At 33.3% G+C, this 17,127-nt stretch overlaps 1 protein-coding gene across 1 annotated transcript; it reads left to right on the forward strand.

Moving 5' to 3' along the window:
* Nucleotides 1–584: 584 nt before the first annotated feature.
* LOC146160479 (uncharacterized) lies at nucleotides 585–16,555 on the forward strand. Its single transcript, XM_083384951.1, has 25 exons — nucleotides 585–653; nucleotides 2,266–2,401; nucleotides 2,671–2,801; nucleotides 3,601–3,738; nucleotides 5,035–5,169; nucleotides 5,661–5,729; nucleotides 5,794–5,855; nucleotides 6,123–6,204; nucleotides 7,275–7,351; nucleotides 7,420–7,507; nucleotides 7,631–7,758; nucleotides 8,007–8,357; nucleotides 8,506–8,602; nucleotides 8,741–8,908; nucleotides 10,524–10,682; nucleotides 10,749–10,915; nucleotides 11,151–11,262; nucleotides 11,382–11,493; nucleotides 11,773–11,954; nucleotides 12,898–13,002; nucleotides 13,164–13,294; nucleotides 14,043–14,163; nucleotides 14,474–14,603; nucleotides 15,148–15,345; nucleotides 15,632–16,555. The coding sequence occupies exons 1-25, from the start codon at nucleotides 585–587 to the stop codon at nucleotides 15,766–15,768; spliced, it is 3,285 nt and encodes a 1,094-aa protein (XP_083241077.1). The 3' UTR covers nucleotides 15,769–16,555.
* The last annotated feature ends 572 nt before the right edge of the window (nucleotides 16,556–17,127 follow it).

Below are 17,127 nucleotides of genomic sequence, written 5' to 3' on the forward strand. Positions count from 1 at the left end.
TCAAATCAGCACTGAACTGTGCATATCTCGCAAGTGCACCTTGTGCGCACAATGTGAACGTTTTGGTTCGTGCACATATGACAAGTTAACATTGTGCGAACAATGTGCACATTTTGTATTTGAGCCCGTCTCATCATTAGGAAGCCAAAACGCCGAAGAAAATAAGACTACCAGAAGAGCTTTCTTTTAGTATTAATATGCCTGGTAGCAAAAGCATATATTGCCCTCGGATGTTTATCAGCCAAATATTTTAAAACATAATGTACAGCCAGTCTGTGTTTCATGGCACTTCATGCTGAGATCTTTGCATAACGACATTTTGGGGCATTGAACTATGTTAGTTAGCACACCTTAGGTTAAAAATTCTACCACTATTTTTTTTAGTTTAAGTGTGAAATGTAGGGGAAAACCGGGACCTGTGAGCCACTTTTTGAACTTTCGGCCGTAACTTTTGCGTTAATAACCCGTTGTGGCTAATAATTGGACAAATGGTGCTTTAGAGCTTTAGGTTGACTGTGTTGAAGTTTTGAATGGTTCACATTCAAACCTTTTAATTGAGAAACTGAAACGTTGGGGTCTTTAAAATGGCTCAAGGGACCCTCATAGTCGGCTCCGTTGAACCAAAAGGGACCCTTGAGATACGCTATTTAAAGGTTAATTTTTCTTTAAAAACCAAGTCAAACAGCACATTGCTTTAAAATGTTATATTTAATAGACGAAAAACAACATTTCAAATAAAAATACAAGTTTTCATTTGGAAGCAGCATTGGTACTCAGAAAGTTGCACAGAATATATTTCATTGAGGACTCAACAATCCGCTTTTATTGTCCTTACCTAAAAATATACCTAAAAATCACCATCTTTATCATAACAAATCACCTACATAATAATGCTTATTATCTTTATACTTATACACAACAACATAACTATTAATTTTTGCAGTTGAAGAAACTGTTATAATCCTTTACTTTACGTTTTTGCTGCAATCTTTTTTGAATCAGACTTGTGGTTCTAACAGGCATGGTAGTAGATAAAAAAAGCCTTTAAACACATCTTTTTCATCTAAAGAGGGGGCATTTTTAGGCTTGGAACAGAAAACTAAAAATCAGGCTCTTGAAATCCAACTTGGCAATTAGACATGGCCAACATCTTATGGTGCAAATAGTTGTTATTTGCAAGAGATTCCATGTCAATGTTTGTAAATGCCTGTAAAATGTATTAAAAAGTTATTTGACAAAACCAAAACTATCAACAGCTCAAAGAGAAAGTAATGGGTAAAAACTCAATGATTAGACCAATAAACAAACTAAACAGCTACATTTTTTCCAAAAGCCATGCAGAACAAAAATTCCATTTTAATAATGAACTTTATAAGTCCTTATTGTGGTATATTTTACATTTTCTTACCTGTATTGAGACATTTTAAAAGCAACTAGATGTTATCCCAAAGGTGCCACATAGTATTTCTGCAATATTTTTTTAACAGAAATCTTGTATTATGTTATTTCAACTGTTAATATTAATAATATGTGTTACATTGGCCGCAGTTACCAAGAGACCAGTGGCTCAACGGTCCCTGTTTTTATTGTCTCATTGGTCCCGCACCACTAATGTTGACTGGCTTAGCAAAAAAAAACGTTTATAAAAACTTTCAAGTTTGTAAAATACCGGCTAATCTGAAAGAGTAATGTCCCTTCTTTGTATACTAAGTAAAGATAATTTTAATAATAACTGTTTGAAACACATAAAACAAAAATAGTAAACACCAAAAAATTTAGTTTCAACCTGACAAAATGTATTTTTCCACCTAAATTTTACGACATACGATCAATCCTGCTGATTTTGTTGTTAGGAAGCCATTATAACATGCTTGAAAGAGCTAACTAAGTTAGAGGCGCTAAAGTGTTAAAATATTAAAGTTATTGGGGGTGGCTCATCGGTCCGGCCTGATCATAGGTCCCGGTTTTCCCCTACCAATTCAGGTGTGCATGCAAATTTCTTTAGTAAAAATGTTGGGTTTGCACTCGCAGAATAAATACTAGATGTGAAGACCTCTTGAAAGTCCCTCCCAGACCTTTGGGCTAGTCCGCATTTTCTTGGAGGGGTACATCTGAGTTATTTTTAATTCGTATGTGTGTGTCCACCTCCAGACTGACCCTAGTTTAAGACCCACTGCTATAAATTGATTAATAAAAAAACTTTTATGTCGTCCGCTATAGATTGTATACAAAATTATGTTTGACGCTTAACTTTTATTTCTATAGTTCAAAACACCAAAGCCCCTGCGAGAAGACAACTATACTTTGTCACCACAGCGGCCAAAACCTTCACCTTTAAAGAGACAAATATTCTTGAGGGACCTTGGTTTGGATGATGATGATGATGATGACACTCTTGCTGGTAAATGCTTTAATAATGCAAAATTATAAATTGAAAGTAAATTTTAAGTTATAAATTGAAAGTAAATTTTATTCTAGACGATTCTGATTAGAAGTTAAATCTTATCTCAAAACAATTCATTTTTTGTTAAACATAAAGTTTAAAACAATTATACAATTGTTCAACATAAAATTTATCAAAGGCAATATGAATTAAAGTTACCTTTTCTATTATATGCTTCTTTAATTGCTGTGTATTATGAACAACATATTTTACTATTTTCACTACAGATATTTCAAGTCCAAGTGACACAGAGTCTGAATCAGAAGGAACTCAACCAAGTGAAATGGAATTTAGAATTTTGCAACGAGAGCTAGACCTAATGTCAAAGCAGAGAGATGATTTGCGATTAACCATTGTGGTAATTATATTGATTATTCATAGGTAAAATACCTGATTTATGATTAAGGTTTGCTTTAATATCTCAAATAGAAATTAAACATGAATCAATTTTTAAGTAAGATCAATGCTTTTAGATGGCGCTATATAAAGACTAGTTGTATTGAATTCGTGACAAGCTTTCGCACAACCGTGCTTTATCAGGTCAAAGTATAAATCATCTTTATATAGGTTCAGCTGATCACCCAATTTAGAACTATACAAATACAGTAATTTACAAAAATAAATGCTTTTGTTGTATAAATGTTTACCACAACTGTAATTAAACTTTTAATAATGTATAAACAAAAGTAAACAGTTAAATTATAGCTTTATTCATTTTTAAGTTTTTAATTATTTAAATTATAAAATGTGTTATAAGTTGTATCTTAAGAATAATTCACAGATTTAAAAAAAAATACATTACCTTTGTATAAAAAGTTATCTTTACTATTTTAATGTCATTTTAAATTTATAGAAGCTAGATAAAGAAAAACCTATAAACAAAGATAGATAAAAAAAAACATATAAATTTAAAAATATATTGAATTTATAGTCTAAGGTCAGTTTAAAATGACTTCCCAACTAAAATGTATTTCTCCTAGAATTTCTGTTTTCTGGAAATGTACGAGTTGTGCAATATACAAAGTGTTTTGTATTATTTAAATTTGTTTGTTTAATCAAGACAAATTTAATCAAGTAATTTACATTTACAATCTTATTCATGGTATTTTGTTTTAGTCATTTGAAGGGTAATTTTAGTAACTTACATTTATTAACAGGATCTACAAAAGCAACTTCAGGTTGTAAAAACTAAACTCAAGCGCGAGGAAACCTCTAAGAAATCAAGAACAAAAATTTTGCAAAAAGCGCACAAGGAATCACTACGGGACAAACACAACCTTATCCTGGATCTCCAAGTTTGTTTGTTTTTGCTTAAAACTGTATAAATAACTGTTTTGTAGGGAATATGTCTAGTATTCACCTTTCATTTTGTCTTTGCTAGGAATATAACAGAAACAGATTATGCCTTTTGATTTCACTTAAATCATAATACAGCACGATGTTGCTTATATGTTATAAGTAGGGATGTTCAAAGTAGAATATCGAATCCTTGGATTCAAATCCCAGCTGGATTCGAATCCAATTTTGCCGATATAATTTAATGATTTGCCGCCGATTGTTGCACCTAATTGTACAAACGCGTGTGGTAAGTTGGCCTGTCTCTGCAGTGACCAATTTATAGTGCTTGTTTGAAATGTAACCTGGCAGTGCAGTGTCAGCGTTTTTTCGGGTGACCAATTACTTCGCATCTCTCGATAACGTTCGTCTAATAATTAAGTGTCAATCAAGTGTATTGGGCGAGCGACTAACATGTAATGCCAGTTGCGGAGTTTGTAATTTCCCTAAATGCGTTAAGTTGCAAAAGTAACTTCACATTGTAAAACATGCTGGCCGTCCACAAAATGCGCTATAGGCCTACTTAAGGTCAACTTTAGGCCAGTATTCAGCAAGGTTAAGCAGTTATGCACAGTGTAATTGTCAAGTATTCGTTATGTCAATAATAACTTTGAGATTTTTTTTTATTATAAAGTACACACGTTAGCAAATTGTTTTGGCGATTTATTGCTGTGATTGTGGCCCTGTAGGGGTAGATTAAGATTATTCCCTTCCCCAAACAAAATCGAGGTTAAATAATTTAATAAAAATATAGTAGGATTCGTTTCTAGATTCGAAAACCTATTATTCTAGAATACCTTGGGATTCTACTTTGAACATCCCTAGTTATAAGTTAAGTAAAGATAGACTGTACCAAAAGTTTTGATTGTTACAAGCCTGTCATTGCTAGAATTTAACAGAAAAATGCATATGGGTGTTTATAGTCGCATTTGACCTTGAACAATATACATTCTGAAATGACAAAACGATTTGAATAACTTGTTCTACTTTGGATATGAATTGAATTTTGCATAAAAGTTTTGCAACATATCTTTACATAGGAGTACTTTATAAACCTGGGGATGGCTGTAAATTCTTCTAATATAATCAATTGAAGCCTGAAAATAAATATATTATCTATACACACTACATTTTCCAATCTAGTTAATAATATTCTTAACAGTTAATTCTAAGTTTCCTTTGTTGTACAATCTACATGTTGCTAACCTTCTTGCATTTTGATTGCCATTTTAAGAGATTGAAAATAACTTTTTTAGGATTTAATTGAAGAAGGAGGTGATCATGGACATTTGAAGCTTGTATCACATGTTGAACGTCTACATGATGAAAAGGCTCACTTACAAAACAAGTTAATCACCTTGCAAGAAAATTTAGAAAACAAAATTGTTGATGTAAGTGTGCTAATAGCATTACATTAATGTTGCTTTTTCTTCAAATAACGTTTATGTTGTCAAAATATTTTTTTTTTTTTTTTTTTTTTTTTACTTATTTTAATATTCATGATATAGTTGGATATAAACCAAAAAACCTCAGCTGAAGATGATGTATAATAATGGTATTTTATCCAATTGCCCATACAGCTAACTATTCTTACCATTTTTTTTATTTTTTATATCTACTGTAACAATTATTTTTTGTTGCACTCGGTTAAATAAACTTACTAAAGTTCTCAGGCTAGGTTTTTCTAGTCTGGCCTGCCTCGTAGCAAAATCAATTAGAGTGGCTATTGGCTTGTTTTAGTGAGCCCCAGCCTCATGTAGCTTGTAAATTAACATTTTTTACCTATTATTTAACACACTTCATGCATCCCAGATTGTTGTTATATATTTTTATTATTATTATGATTAAAATATAAACTACTGTCCGTTTAAAATCTGAGCAGCTGGAAGACCAATTACAAGAAGGTGCTTCTTTGGAATTTCAACAAGGCCAACCGACAAGGGTGCCTGCGGTATGAATGGAAATACTTTAAAATGAAAAGGTTTTAATTTATTTTTTAATCTTTTCGGTTTTAGGAAATGGAAGTTCTTATAAATGAACATCGTCTTCTTAAAGATAAATATGACAGTGAGCAACGGTAAGATGTAAAGTAATATATAGACTAAAATGTTCAATAAAATTATTTGAATTCAATTTGGATATATATGTTTAATTGTATATGATACATTGGTTATTTCAACATTACAAGTAACTCAAACATGATGAATTTCTTGTTATGTTTGTTTGCATTTTATTATTTCGATTTGTTTACTGCTATAATGCTTAATGAATTGTGAATGCGTTTGTGAATAGTTCATTTTATGCCCATAGCATAAACCCCCGTTTTGCTTTCTTGTTTGTTTAGAAAATATGTTGAAACTACAGAACAACTTGAAGAATTGATTAAACAAAATAAAGATGAACTAACAAGAATTAAAAATGACCATGTGGGTGTTTTATTTTATTCAAGTAAAAACTGTTGCTTAAATTTATCCTTTTAAAAAAATTATTTTAGCATGTATTTTTTTGTCAAATTTAGTTTTTTTTTTTAATAAATGCTGTATACCAAAAACTAAACACTTTCAGTTGTGTTGTTATTATTTAATGCTTTGATTTGTCCAAACAAACAATGTGTCTTATATCAAGCACAGTATAAATTTAAAAATTATTGCAAAAAGCATTGGTTTATAAAACAATTGCTCATATAAATTAATTTGAATTTAAGAAAAAGTATTCGAGAAGCTTACTCTCAGTCTCAGAGAGTTTTTTTTCAATTTTATTTCAATGATTGTTTTAAATACATTTTTTTGCATGTCTTTTTGCAAGCTTAAACTAAATACTAAACTAAAAATAAAATACAAGTTTGTTAATATGTTTAAATATTAACACACTACACTTTAGTGAAGGATATTTTATAAAATTTAGAGATTGTAAAACTAAGACTAATTAAAAAAAATTAGTTTGCCAACCAAAAAATGTCAACCTCATCAACTAGTATTTTTGCTGTGTTGTTCGGTATTAAAGTTGGATTTTTCAAGTCCTAGAGTTACCTATAGTCCTAGAGTTACCTATAGTCCTAGAATTACCTATATATATGACCATATTCAAAAGTTTTTGCTTAATTCCATGTTGGATAAATCAAAATATGTTATCAAATCGTTTTATTATTCCCATTAATGGCATTTTTACCATGATATAGTATTGTTTTACCATAAAATAAATATGTGCTAAGTAGATGATGATCAAGTGGAATGTAAGCTGGTGCATTTTAGATTATGCTGTTCAGCTTGGCCCTGTTCTCAAAGCAGAGCAGGTCCAGTTTAGTTTGATAGTTTGGTGACCTATTTGCCTTTGTCTTATATTCACCATTACAAAAATGGTATCAGTAGAATAAAACACAAACAATGATGATTAAGTAGTAGTCTAAAAAAATACTAGATAAGTAATCCATAAATTGTTGTTATTTTTTTGTTAGTTAGTTATATATATATTTCGTCACTAAACCAATTTTATTCAGGCCCATTGCAAAGTGTCCGATAGCAGACTCCAGGAGAAGCTTCATAACTTACGTGATGAATTGCAAACCTGTAAAAGGTAAATTGTGAATAAATATTTGATTGATTTGTTGCATTTTATTCTAAATATATTGACTTATGTAATAGAAACAGTTCATCAAAGGAAAAAGAATTGACATACATGCTCAAAAAACAAAAAGAAGAGCTTAAACTACTTTCAGAAGAAAAGGAAAGGGTATATTTAACTCAAGTTACTTTTTTCTATCAAGTCTACTACATTGTCTTATTTTTAAAACACGATTTAAATGCTTTTTTTTCTTTTTTGCAAATGTTTATTGACTTTTTGCTAATAAAACAGATCAGAATGGCTAAAGAATCAGCTGAAGCACAAATGGTTTCACGTCTTTCTAACCAAGAAACAAATTCAAATCAAGCCGTTAGCAGGCTCAGTGAAGACAACAACCAACTTACCACCAAAATTGAAAAGTAATTTAATATATGTTTCACTGCACTTTATCCCCCATATTTGAATGTCACCTTTGTAGTTACAATAATAATCTAAGTCTTGAGCACATAGAGTGACTAATACAATATAGAAATCATTTGCAAATGATTTGCAACACTTCTTTAAGTTGATACAAAGTCTGTTATTTTTTTTGTGTTGCTTTTGCAATTAGCCTTGATAACTGAGCCACACTGGTTATTGTAAAAGTTTTCTATATTGTTTTTTAAAGCTTACAAAGAGAGTTAGTCGGTCTCCGTTCTCAGCTTGAACGGATGCAAGATATGGAGTCTGAAAGCATAAATGTCAAATTCCGGAATGAAGAGTTGCTTGCTACTGTACAAGCCCTCGAAAACAACCTTGCCAAACAAAAGGTTGATGCCAAAGAAAAGTTACGGATAGTTGAAGTGGAATTACTGGAGGCAAGATCTTTAACACAGAAGCAGAGGGTAAAGGCTCAAGAAAGCTATGACGACCTTAAGGATGTCATGCAAAGGAATGAACGGCAAATGAAGAATGACCTTGAATATGCTGACCAGGTCTACAAGGAATTAAAGCAAGAAGCTGATAGAGCATATAAAAGGTAAGATTTGTTATACAACTTTAGATTTTTTTGCTTCAAAATAATATGATAAACTTAATTTAGTTTATACAATACACATAATAAGTTACCTATTTTCTACTTAGATTCGAATTATTAAGACCTTTATTGTGTTTTATTTGAATCTTAGATTAGATGAAAACTTAAAAAAATCCGCTGCACAAATTGAAGAAATAAAAGAAGAAAAAGGCCAGCTAAAATCCCAGTTGGATACGCATAAAACCATGGTATATGCTAAACTATATTTTGCTGTAAATTAACAAACATATCATTCATAGGCACCAACATAATATTTACTTTTTGAATATTTTATTTTCAAAAAAAGCATGCTGTACTGGGAATAAATTAAGAACATATATTTTTAGATTGAAAAAGTTTCTGTGGAATTGAAAAAGAAGGAACAGCTGCTAATATCCACTTCTGAACAACTTATTGAGGGGAAGGCAAAATTGTCAGAGCAAATGGCCAAGGTTGAACAATTGAATGAAAACCTTGACAGCTGCAGAATTGAAATTAAGAATTATGAAAATCAGGTTAGCTCGACCTTCACATTATAGGTGTAAACCAGGGGTCGGCAACCTTTTTCTAGTCCGGGCCAAAACCAAACTCAGAAAGGTCTTTGCGGGCCGCACAAAATGATAACTAAGAATTGTGTTATTGGAATGTTAGAACAACTGTGAATCAGGTGGGGCTCGGATTTTTTTGCACCTAAAACGCTTTGATTACATTTACAGAGGCAGTAAAGTGTTGACCCAAAGCGCGAAAAAAAAAGCGTTTGTTTGGTTCAAAATTCGAGTTCACAAGTCGTCATCCATACTACTAATGAAAAGTGTAATAAAACTACTTTGAAGGAACGCGATAAAATTGAAAGTTAATGTAGCTTAAGGTTTGTTCACCTTTTAAGTCAAGGCGCAGCTGGCGAGCGAAGCGAGCGCGATTTTTTTTTGGGGGGGTACACCGGTATTTCTTTCAATTTCTTGCAAGTTTTTATTACATTGCCAAAAATAAAAATAAAAAATGTTAAAAAATATATGTCCAATATTTTTTAATACGTTTTCCGTTTTTGCGCGACGCACTTGCCAGTCTTCCACGGCGCAACGGTAAAAATCGCTGGTCTAGTTGAAAAGGCAGCATCTAAGCGTGAACCAAACGGACGTAGAAAAAACGTTCGCGCGGAGCGCGAAAATTTTTTGCAATTAGGTAGTTGAATTGTGAAAATAGTCGTTTGTGAAATAGACTCGTGTCTAATTTATCAAAGAGGCGACGGGCCGGATGAATTACATCCCGCGGGCCGTAGGTTGCCGACCCCTGGTGTAAACTATTTGCTGAAAAAGGCTTGCAGTTTTTGTGCAAAGCGTATCATTCACAGCGTATTTAGATTGCAATCAGTGGCGTATTCATGGGGGAGGTTTTGGTGTTTGGACCCCCCCCCCCCCACACATTTTGTAAGTGGTGGTATCGTTTTTTCTTTGATTTTGTCAGTTATAACTCGCTGTCCGAAGCGACAGTGTTTTTTTAATGTAATTGTTTTTTAATGTAAGGCCACGCGTCTTAAGCTAATGCGAAACGAAAAAATCTAACGCAAAACACTGTTTTTCGTCTCTTGTTTGCAAAAGGGTCGAATGTAAACGCAGGATATATTTTTTCTCTTTCGCCTTAAGTTGACGCAACTTATTTTCCCTCAACCGCAGCTTGTATTTAAGGTGAATTAGAACACTAACTTGGCACACCGCGCACATATTGCGCTAATCGTGGCCTAATAACAATCTTCGTTTAGTATTGCAGGTGGCAAAAAACGTGCTTGTAATTTAGCGTAGTCTCGTACATGGAACTCGGGAAACGGTTTTGGTTTCGTTTTTCGCCTGAAGTTAAGGATTGCACCCTTCGCGGTTTTGCAGATGGCGCCATGTAGAAGTGTGGACGACGCACTTGTTCGATTTTGCTGGATGTTAATTGGCTGTTTTCCGATTAGTTCTTTATTATTTTGACGTCATTACAATCACTATTTTATGACGTCATTATTCATTAACGTCAGACGAAAAATAGGGAATTCCTTAAGTTGAAAAATCGGGACACATCCTTTTTAGTTTTATGGATACGCCTCTGATTGCAATAGTATTAAAAAGCAGTTGTATCACACTTATTCAGATTTCTCTTCTAACTGGAAAATCGACGTCCGCTTTGGCTGAAAAGGAAAGAGAAAGCGGAGATTTACGTATACACTTAAATACTGCTCAACATTCTCTTCAAAACGAGAAGAGAAAAACTAGCGAACTGTCATCACAAGTTGGTGACCTACTTTCACAGGTTTTAACCGGATAAGTTAAACTTTTTATTCATACAAGTTTCCTCTTTTAATATATATTTTTTTAGATTTCTAAGCTCGAAAAAACACTGTCTTGTGAGGAAGAACGTCATTTAAGTGAAATGAAAAACACTAAAGAAAATCATAAACATGAAGTAATTAAGCTCAAAGCATCAACTGCAATTACAACCCAAAACCTTCAAACCAAAGCAACAGTTCTACAAAAAGCCGTAAAGTATGTAACTATTTCAGGCCACTCTACGTCTTTGCCTTAAGATTTTTTATACAAATTGTTGCTTTCATTTTGTTTTGCTTTTTTGGCACTTCTATTTTAACGTTTGCAAAACTTAAACAGTGTTGTTTTATGTTAACCTTACTGATCTTAAATTTATTAGAACAAGTAAGAAACATATATTTTTATTTGTTTTAACACGTGTGTTTTGTTTTAACGCATTAAAATTGTTTTTCAGGTTTTTCACCCAAGCGCTTAAACAACTTAATCATGACAATGCTTTTCTGAAGAGGGAAGTGGATAAATTTCCAGACCTGATAAAGCAATCAGTAAAGCAAGCTGTAAAACAGGTGCGATTTTGTCTACCACAAAAAACTTTACCACCCTAAATTCCACCTTGACTCTTTATTATGTGAATGGCGAATACAATATCTTAAGCAACAACTTATTACGTATTTTGTCAATGCAGATAAATGAAGCTCTTTATGAAGTGAACGAAAACAATAAGGATCTCGTTCGCAAGTATCGCAAGGAAATGAAATTGCGCAAGAAATATCACAACCAACTGGTCGAATTAAGAGGTTTGTCTTATTCACAGATTGACCAGCTTCGGTATTTATACTAATATAGGATTTTGTTGCGTTAAATATTAATTATGTGATTCATTATTTTGAAATATTTATTTACGTAGAAAAAGCGATTTCAGTTAATCGACCTTTGCCGTGATTTACCCAAAAAAAATATCGCTGACTAAATTAACGCAACGATTGCTATAATTATTGTTCTTTCAATGAACTTGCCTGGTTGTGTCTACTCTATACCTTAGAAATTTTGACCTAGAATAATTACGATACATTCAGGTAACATCCGCGTGTACGTTCGAGCCCGACCCCGCATTCAGGAGGACGGTCCCGCGTCGAAAATTGTTCTCGCATACGACGGCGATGACAACGGGCTGGTGACCGTTAACAACACGCAACGAGGAAGACAGCAGACCTTCGAACTCGATCAAGTTTTTGCACCGGAATCCACCCAGGAAGAGGTGACATATGCGTTTGTTTCTTTATGACAGCAATGTTATAATTCTAATTAATGTAAATGACGTACTGACATATCCCCTGGAATACCCTCGAATGTCAAAACCTTAAAAACGAATACTGAACTTCGGATGTTGTGGGTGCAACATCGTTTATTCAATATAAGCCCGAATTGGCTCATTCGTAGGGTTACGTTTAGATTCACGCGCTTTTTTATGATAAAATATTTCTCTATACCAGTGGTTCTCAACCTTTGTAAGATTAGGAGCCAAATTTGCACAAAAGTCGATCGCAAAATGATCTTGAGCAAGTTATTTAAAGTGAATTTTAATTAATAACAAAACAAAAAAAGCAAATAAGGCAAAATGTTTTCCCTTTTTACTCTGAAACGTCCTATTAAGGCTACTTCCTAAGAAGGCAAGCTTTCTTCGAAAGTTGTTTCCCCATCGCGGTATGTAATGTGCAGGGGTCAGGTTTCACGTCACAAATTACGTAATCAAACAATTGATCTTAAAACGCTTGCTGTTGTTGAGCGAACGTGTGCTAATATGCTTCTAAAAAATCATTTTATTTTTTGAACCCTAATGCGGGAGCCGCTAAAAATACGGTTAGGAGCCGCATGCGGCACTCTAAGCCGCGGCAGAACCACTGCTTTATACACATTTATTAAAATATTTTTAAGGTGTACTTACCGTACATTTTTAAATTAATGGAATTTCGTAGTAGAGACGATTGGTGTCCTATACATTTCATTATATTTTATTTTGTTTTGAGACGCGTTTATCAAGCTTGAAATTTTTGTTAGTTACCAAATGTTTTCATTTCCTTTTATTTTATAAGATTTTAGGCCACTGGTTTAAAAAAAAGAATGTTCATTTCCTTAATCGCACGTGTTCTACTAATTTCTTCTTAATCCTTTGTATTGTTGACGTTATATTTCGCCAACAGATTTATCAGGAGGTACAAGCACTGGTGACGTCATGCATGGATGGTTACCACGTTTGCATCTTCGCTTACGGTCAAACTGGTTCGGGGAAGACGTACACTATGGAGGTGGTTTTATGTGCTTGTAGTGTACATGTTATCCATTTTAGAGGATCCATTTTTTTTTAGATTTTTTAGAGATTTTTTTTAGTGTTTTTCCGGTATCTTTGAACAACAAATTTGGCGCATAAATAAAAGTTTGCTTTGTAAAATAACTCCTTTGATATCAGGGCACACAATCACAGCCCGGAATCAATCAGCGAGCTTTGGGCGATTTGTTTTCTATGATCGAAGATCGGTCCCAAGATTGGGACTACACTGTCAGCTTGTCTCTTGTCGAGATCTACAACGAATCTTTGAAGTATTGCCTTGGCACATTTTTTCCTATTGCAGTGGTTCTCAACCTTTTTTATCCGGTCCCCTTTAACTGCTATTCAAAACCAAATTCCCTTTTAAGAAAAACAGCACCTGAAAATACGTTAAAACAAAGAGAATATGAGTCGCCTCTAAGGCTAAGCTTCTGGCGCTATATTTGTACAATTTTTTATTAACAATTTTGCTAAATTATAGTTTAATGAAAACAACCTATGTATTCGTTAACAACAGAAAGCACATTGTGACACAATAATAAGAACTCTACTGTTAGACCTAAGATTTGTTTAGCATGCGACAAACCTGTGGTCTGCTCATAACTTGCACCGATATGCATAATATGTATTTATGTGCGTTTATTTGGTTACAATTGATAATTGTTTTTTTTTTAATTAACGATGCTAAGCGATATTTTTGGAAGCAAGATATTGATGTTTTGAATATTACTTCGTACAGCCCTGTACATTTCTATTTTGAACCACCCGTTCCTTTTTATCATTGATCAACCCAGCAATACAACCCAAAGTACGATTTCTTACACAAATATAAATAATCCTCTTAAAACTTCGCCACAAGTGGGGAAGTCACCCCTGGTTGAGAACCTCTTGCCTAATGTATTTGCTTATTCTGCACATGTATCGTAAAAGCTAATATTAACAAGAGATACTGCAAATCTTTTCTATATTGTCTAAAATAAATATGCACAAAAATCTGTTTATGTACTTTCCTTCCCATAGAGATCTGTTATGTCCTCCAAAAGACCAACAGAAACTTGATATCAAGATGAACATTGATGGAAGCCTCTTTGTTCAAGGACTAACGCACAAAGCAGTCAAAGAACAGCAGGACGTTAATCGGGTGAATATAAAAAAATTACAACAGAAGTTTATGTCGACATATGTTCTGTTTTTAGATGCTTTTAAATCATATTACCACTGGACTTTTGCATAAAAGATAAAATCATACCCAGACCAGTCGTAACAAGCCATTACATTAAAATTTGTGTTAGTTCGTTTTTTTATAAGAACATTCGAAACTCCGACTTCTGGTAAAATCTACTTACTGCCCCGCCCTAAAATTCTAGCATATCAAGCTGTGTTGGTGGACTACAAACTACGTTTTGTTTTTATTTCCGCTGTGACTTGGTATAATTGTGGTTCTTGTTAAGCTTTTTTACACGGGAAGGACAAACCGTGCAACAGCCTCTACTGACATGAACGAGCACAGTTCAAGATCACACGCTGTACTAATGATCAACGTCAAGGGAGTTAATAAGACCACGGGAAGCGAATCTTTCGGTTGGTTTTATCACGTGTTGAGTTTTCTATAGATCTCATTTAACATTTGTTTTGTCCCGGATTAGGTGGCTATAAGATTTAAACCTACGTTTTTATTTTAACATAGCGTCGAAATCGTTTGGTAATTTAAGCCAAATTGACGGCGTAAAAATCTTAAAACGTAAAGTCAGCTTACAAATGCTCAAAAACGATTTTAATCAAAGATATCGTCTGTATCAGCATGTAACAAGAATAGAAGTGAAATGGAATAACTGTCGTTTACCTCCAAAACAACATTGGTTAGATTAACCTCAAATCTTGCATTTAATTATTTATACAAAAAATACTAATGGTAAAAACGACTGTTAAAAAGGGTAAAACAACTAGTAATCAAAGGAGGATAAAACAGAAAACTTTTTCTGACCAAGAAAATTACTGATTTATGTTTTACACACGTAAGATTGTATTCAAAAAGTTGGGAAAAATTACACAAACAAGTTGGCATTTCAAAATGACTTGTTCACAACACTTACAACTGCTGTCTTAAGTCAAGTATTTTGGTCAGGTAAGCTCAACCTGATTGATCTTGCCGGATCTGAGCGAATATCCAAGAGCGGAGCTTCCGGCGATCGACTAAAGGAAGCTCAAAACATCAACAAGAGTCTATCCTCGCTTGGAGATGTTATACACGCCTTACGCAACAAGCAGTCGCACGTGCCTTTTCGCAACTCCAAGCTCACTTACCTGCTCCAGGATTCATTAAGTTAGTACTATCAATCATATAAAAATTGGTAACCCGAATCAGTCCAATTAGCGTTCAAACCAGTTGAGTTCAATGTCACGCCATAGTGTACTATTAGGATAACTATAAGTAAAACTTTGTAAACAACCTTTTTAAAAAATTAATAAAATAATAACAAACCCACAGTAGCTTATGTTGAACAGCATATTAGAAAATAGAACATTAAAACGACTGGTGTTCACAAACATTGATAAAAAATCTGGTCGTCCAAAAATATTGTTCTTGTACCAACCTTTGTCTTGCTTAGGTAAGGAAAGCAAGACACTGATGGTGGTGCAGGTATCACCGGTCGACAAAAACATTAGTGAAACCTTGTGTTCGCTCACATTTGCACAACGCGTCCGAATGGTCGAGCTGGGCCAAGCTGTCAAGAAAACAAAGTAGCCCTATTTTACAAGAAGTTTATTTTAGCTTATTGTCTTGTAAGGAAGCATATTCGATGTTCATTGAAAGCCGACAACTTCTGGAGTGATCAAATTATCTACAAGTTGGCCATTCACTGCCATGTACAACTATTTTCTAAATATCAAATTTATTGTTACGCAAACGTAGTCATGCAGTATCACGTTGTTATTTTTATTATGTACTGTACGCTAGTTTTACACAATCATATAGGTTTTATTACTTTTGCAGTACCTATGATGTTGTATTTCGCCGCAGTATTTTATTTTCATCTAAATCGTTTTTAGTGCCTTTTAATAGATTCTAGTTGTCAGTATGCCAAAAAAGCTTCAGCATTTCCCTCCTTAGAATGTGCCCCGTGCAGGGTTGCCACAATGTCTTTGAGTTGATTTACGTCTTAAAAAGTCCTTGAAATTATTTTATGCTTAGCTTAAGTTATGAACATATTTAAAAGAGCTGTTAAAAAACTAAATATATATTTTAAATGTGTTGACCATGGCATTTGGCATTTATATTATTCTATTTTGTTTCTAATTATTTTCAAAAATCATCGGGCGATCAAATGTAAGGTCTTTAAAACCTACAAATTTTTTAATGCTTTAAAGTTTAAATGACTGATTTTTTTCATAAAATTGTGAGGCAACCCTGCTGTAGTTTGTACCTTTTTTAAACCAATTATGTGTATATATGTAATTTCTGTTTTTTTGCACTTTTTGCTAACTTTTTATTTTTATTGATAGCTTGTTTGGAGCTAAATATTTGCATTAAAATTTAGTAGTACAAAATGTGGTAGCACTACAGCCGTATCAACCAAGTGATGTAACGCGCCGAACAAGTACAAAAGCTTTTTTTGGCCAGTATGTAAAAATTTTCAATTTATGTATAACAACTATATTAACTTTGACAACTCATAAAAAGCCCAAATATAAAAACGTCGAAGTCGTGTTAAAGCGCAGTCCTGGTGTTTATCAAAGCTATTCTCATTATTATAATGTAACTTACAGAACAAAATAAGTAGGCATGGAAATTCCTTTAAAGTAAAACAAATTAAAAAAACATTAGCTATAAACACCACAAATATGAAATATGTGGTAGGTGCGAAAAATGAGTCTTAGCCTATACCTTTTTTTATTTGCTTCCCTCCAATACTGTAGTAACAAGTTGATTTCAGCAAAGATTCCTGTTCCCAAGATGGTAGGATTGAGATTTTCTGGCCTTGTATTGTGATTTCTTTTGGGATGTTATGACGATTTGCTTTTTCGAGATATATTCTTACAAAGGCGTTCCGTATGCTGGGGTACTTTGGGTGCATGCATCTTTCCGTTTGCTTTATGTTTCCCA

This window comes from Ascidiella aspersa, chromosome 3 (genome assembly GCF_963924565.1).
Source record: "Ascidiella aspersa chromosome 3, kaAscAspe10.2, whole genome shotgun sequence".
In the NCBI taxonomy this organism is placed as follows: Eukaryota; Metazoa; Chordata; class Ascidiacea; order Phlebobranchia; family Ascidiidae; genus Ascidiella; species Ascidiella aspersa.

Bases quoted from the DNA above. Each gene is read 5' to 3' on its own strand.
- LOC146160479 (XM_083384951.1), top strand. From the start codon at position 585: ATGGCTCAAGGGACCCTCATAGTCGGCTCCGTTGAACCAAAAGGGACC. The intron at 8,358-8,505 runs GTAAGATTTGTT...TTTGAATCTTAG, and splicing joins GCTGATAGAGCATATAAAAG to ATTAGATGAAAACTTAAAAA. The intron at 8,909-10,523 runs GTTAGCTCGACC...ACACTTATTCAG, and splicing joins TTAAGAATTATGAAAATCAG to ATTTCTCTTCTAACTGGAAA.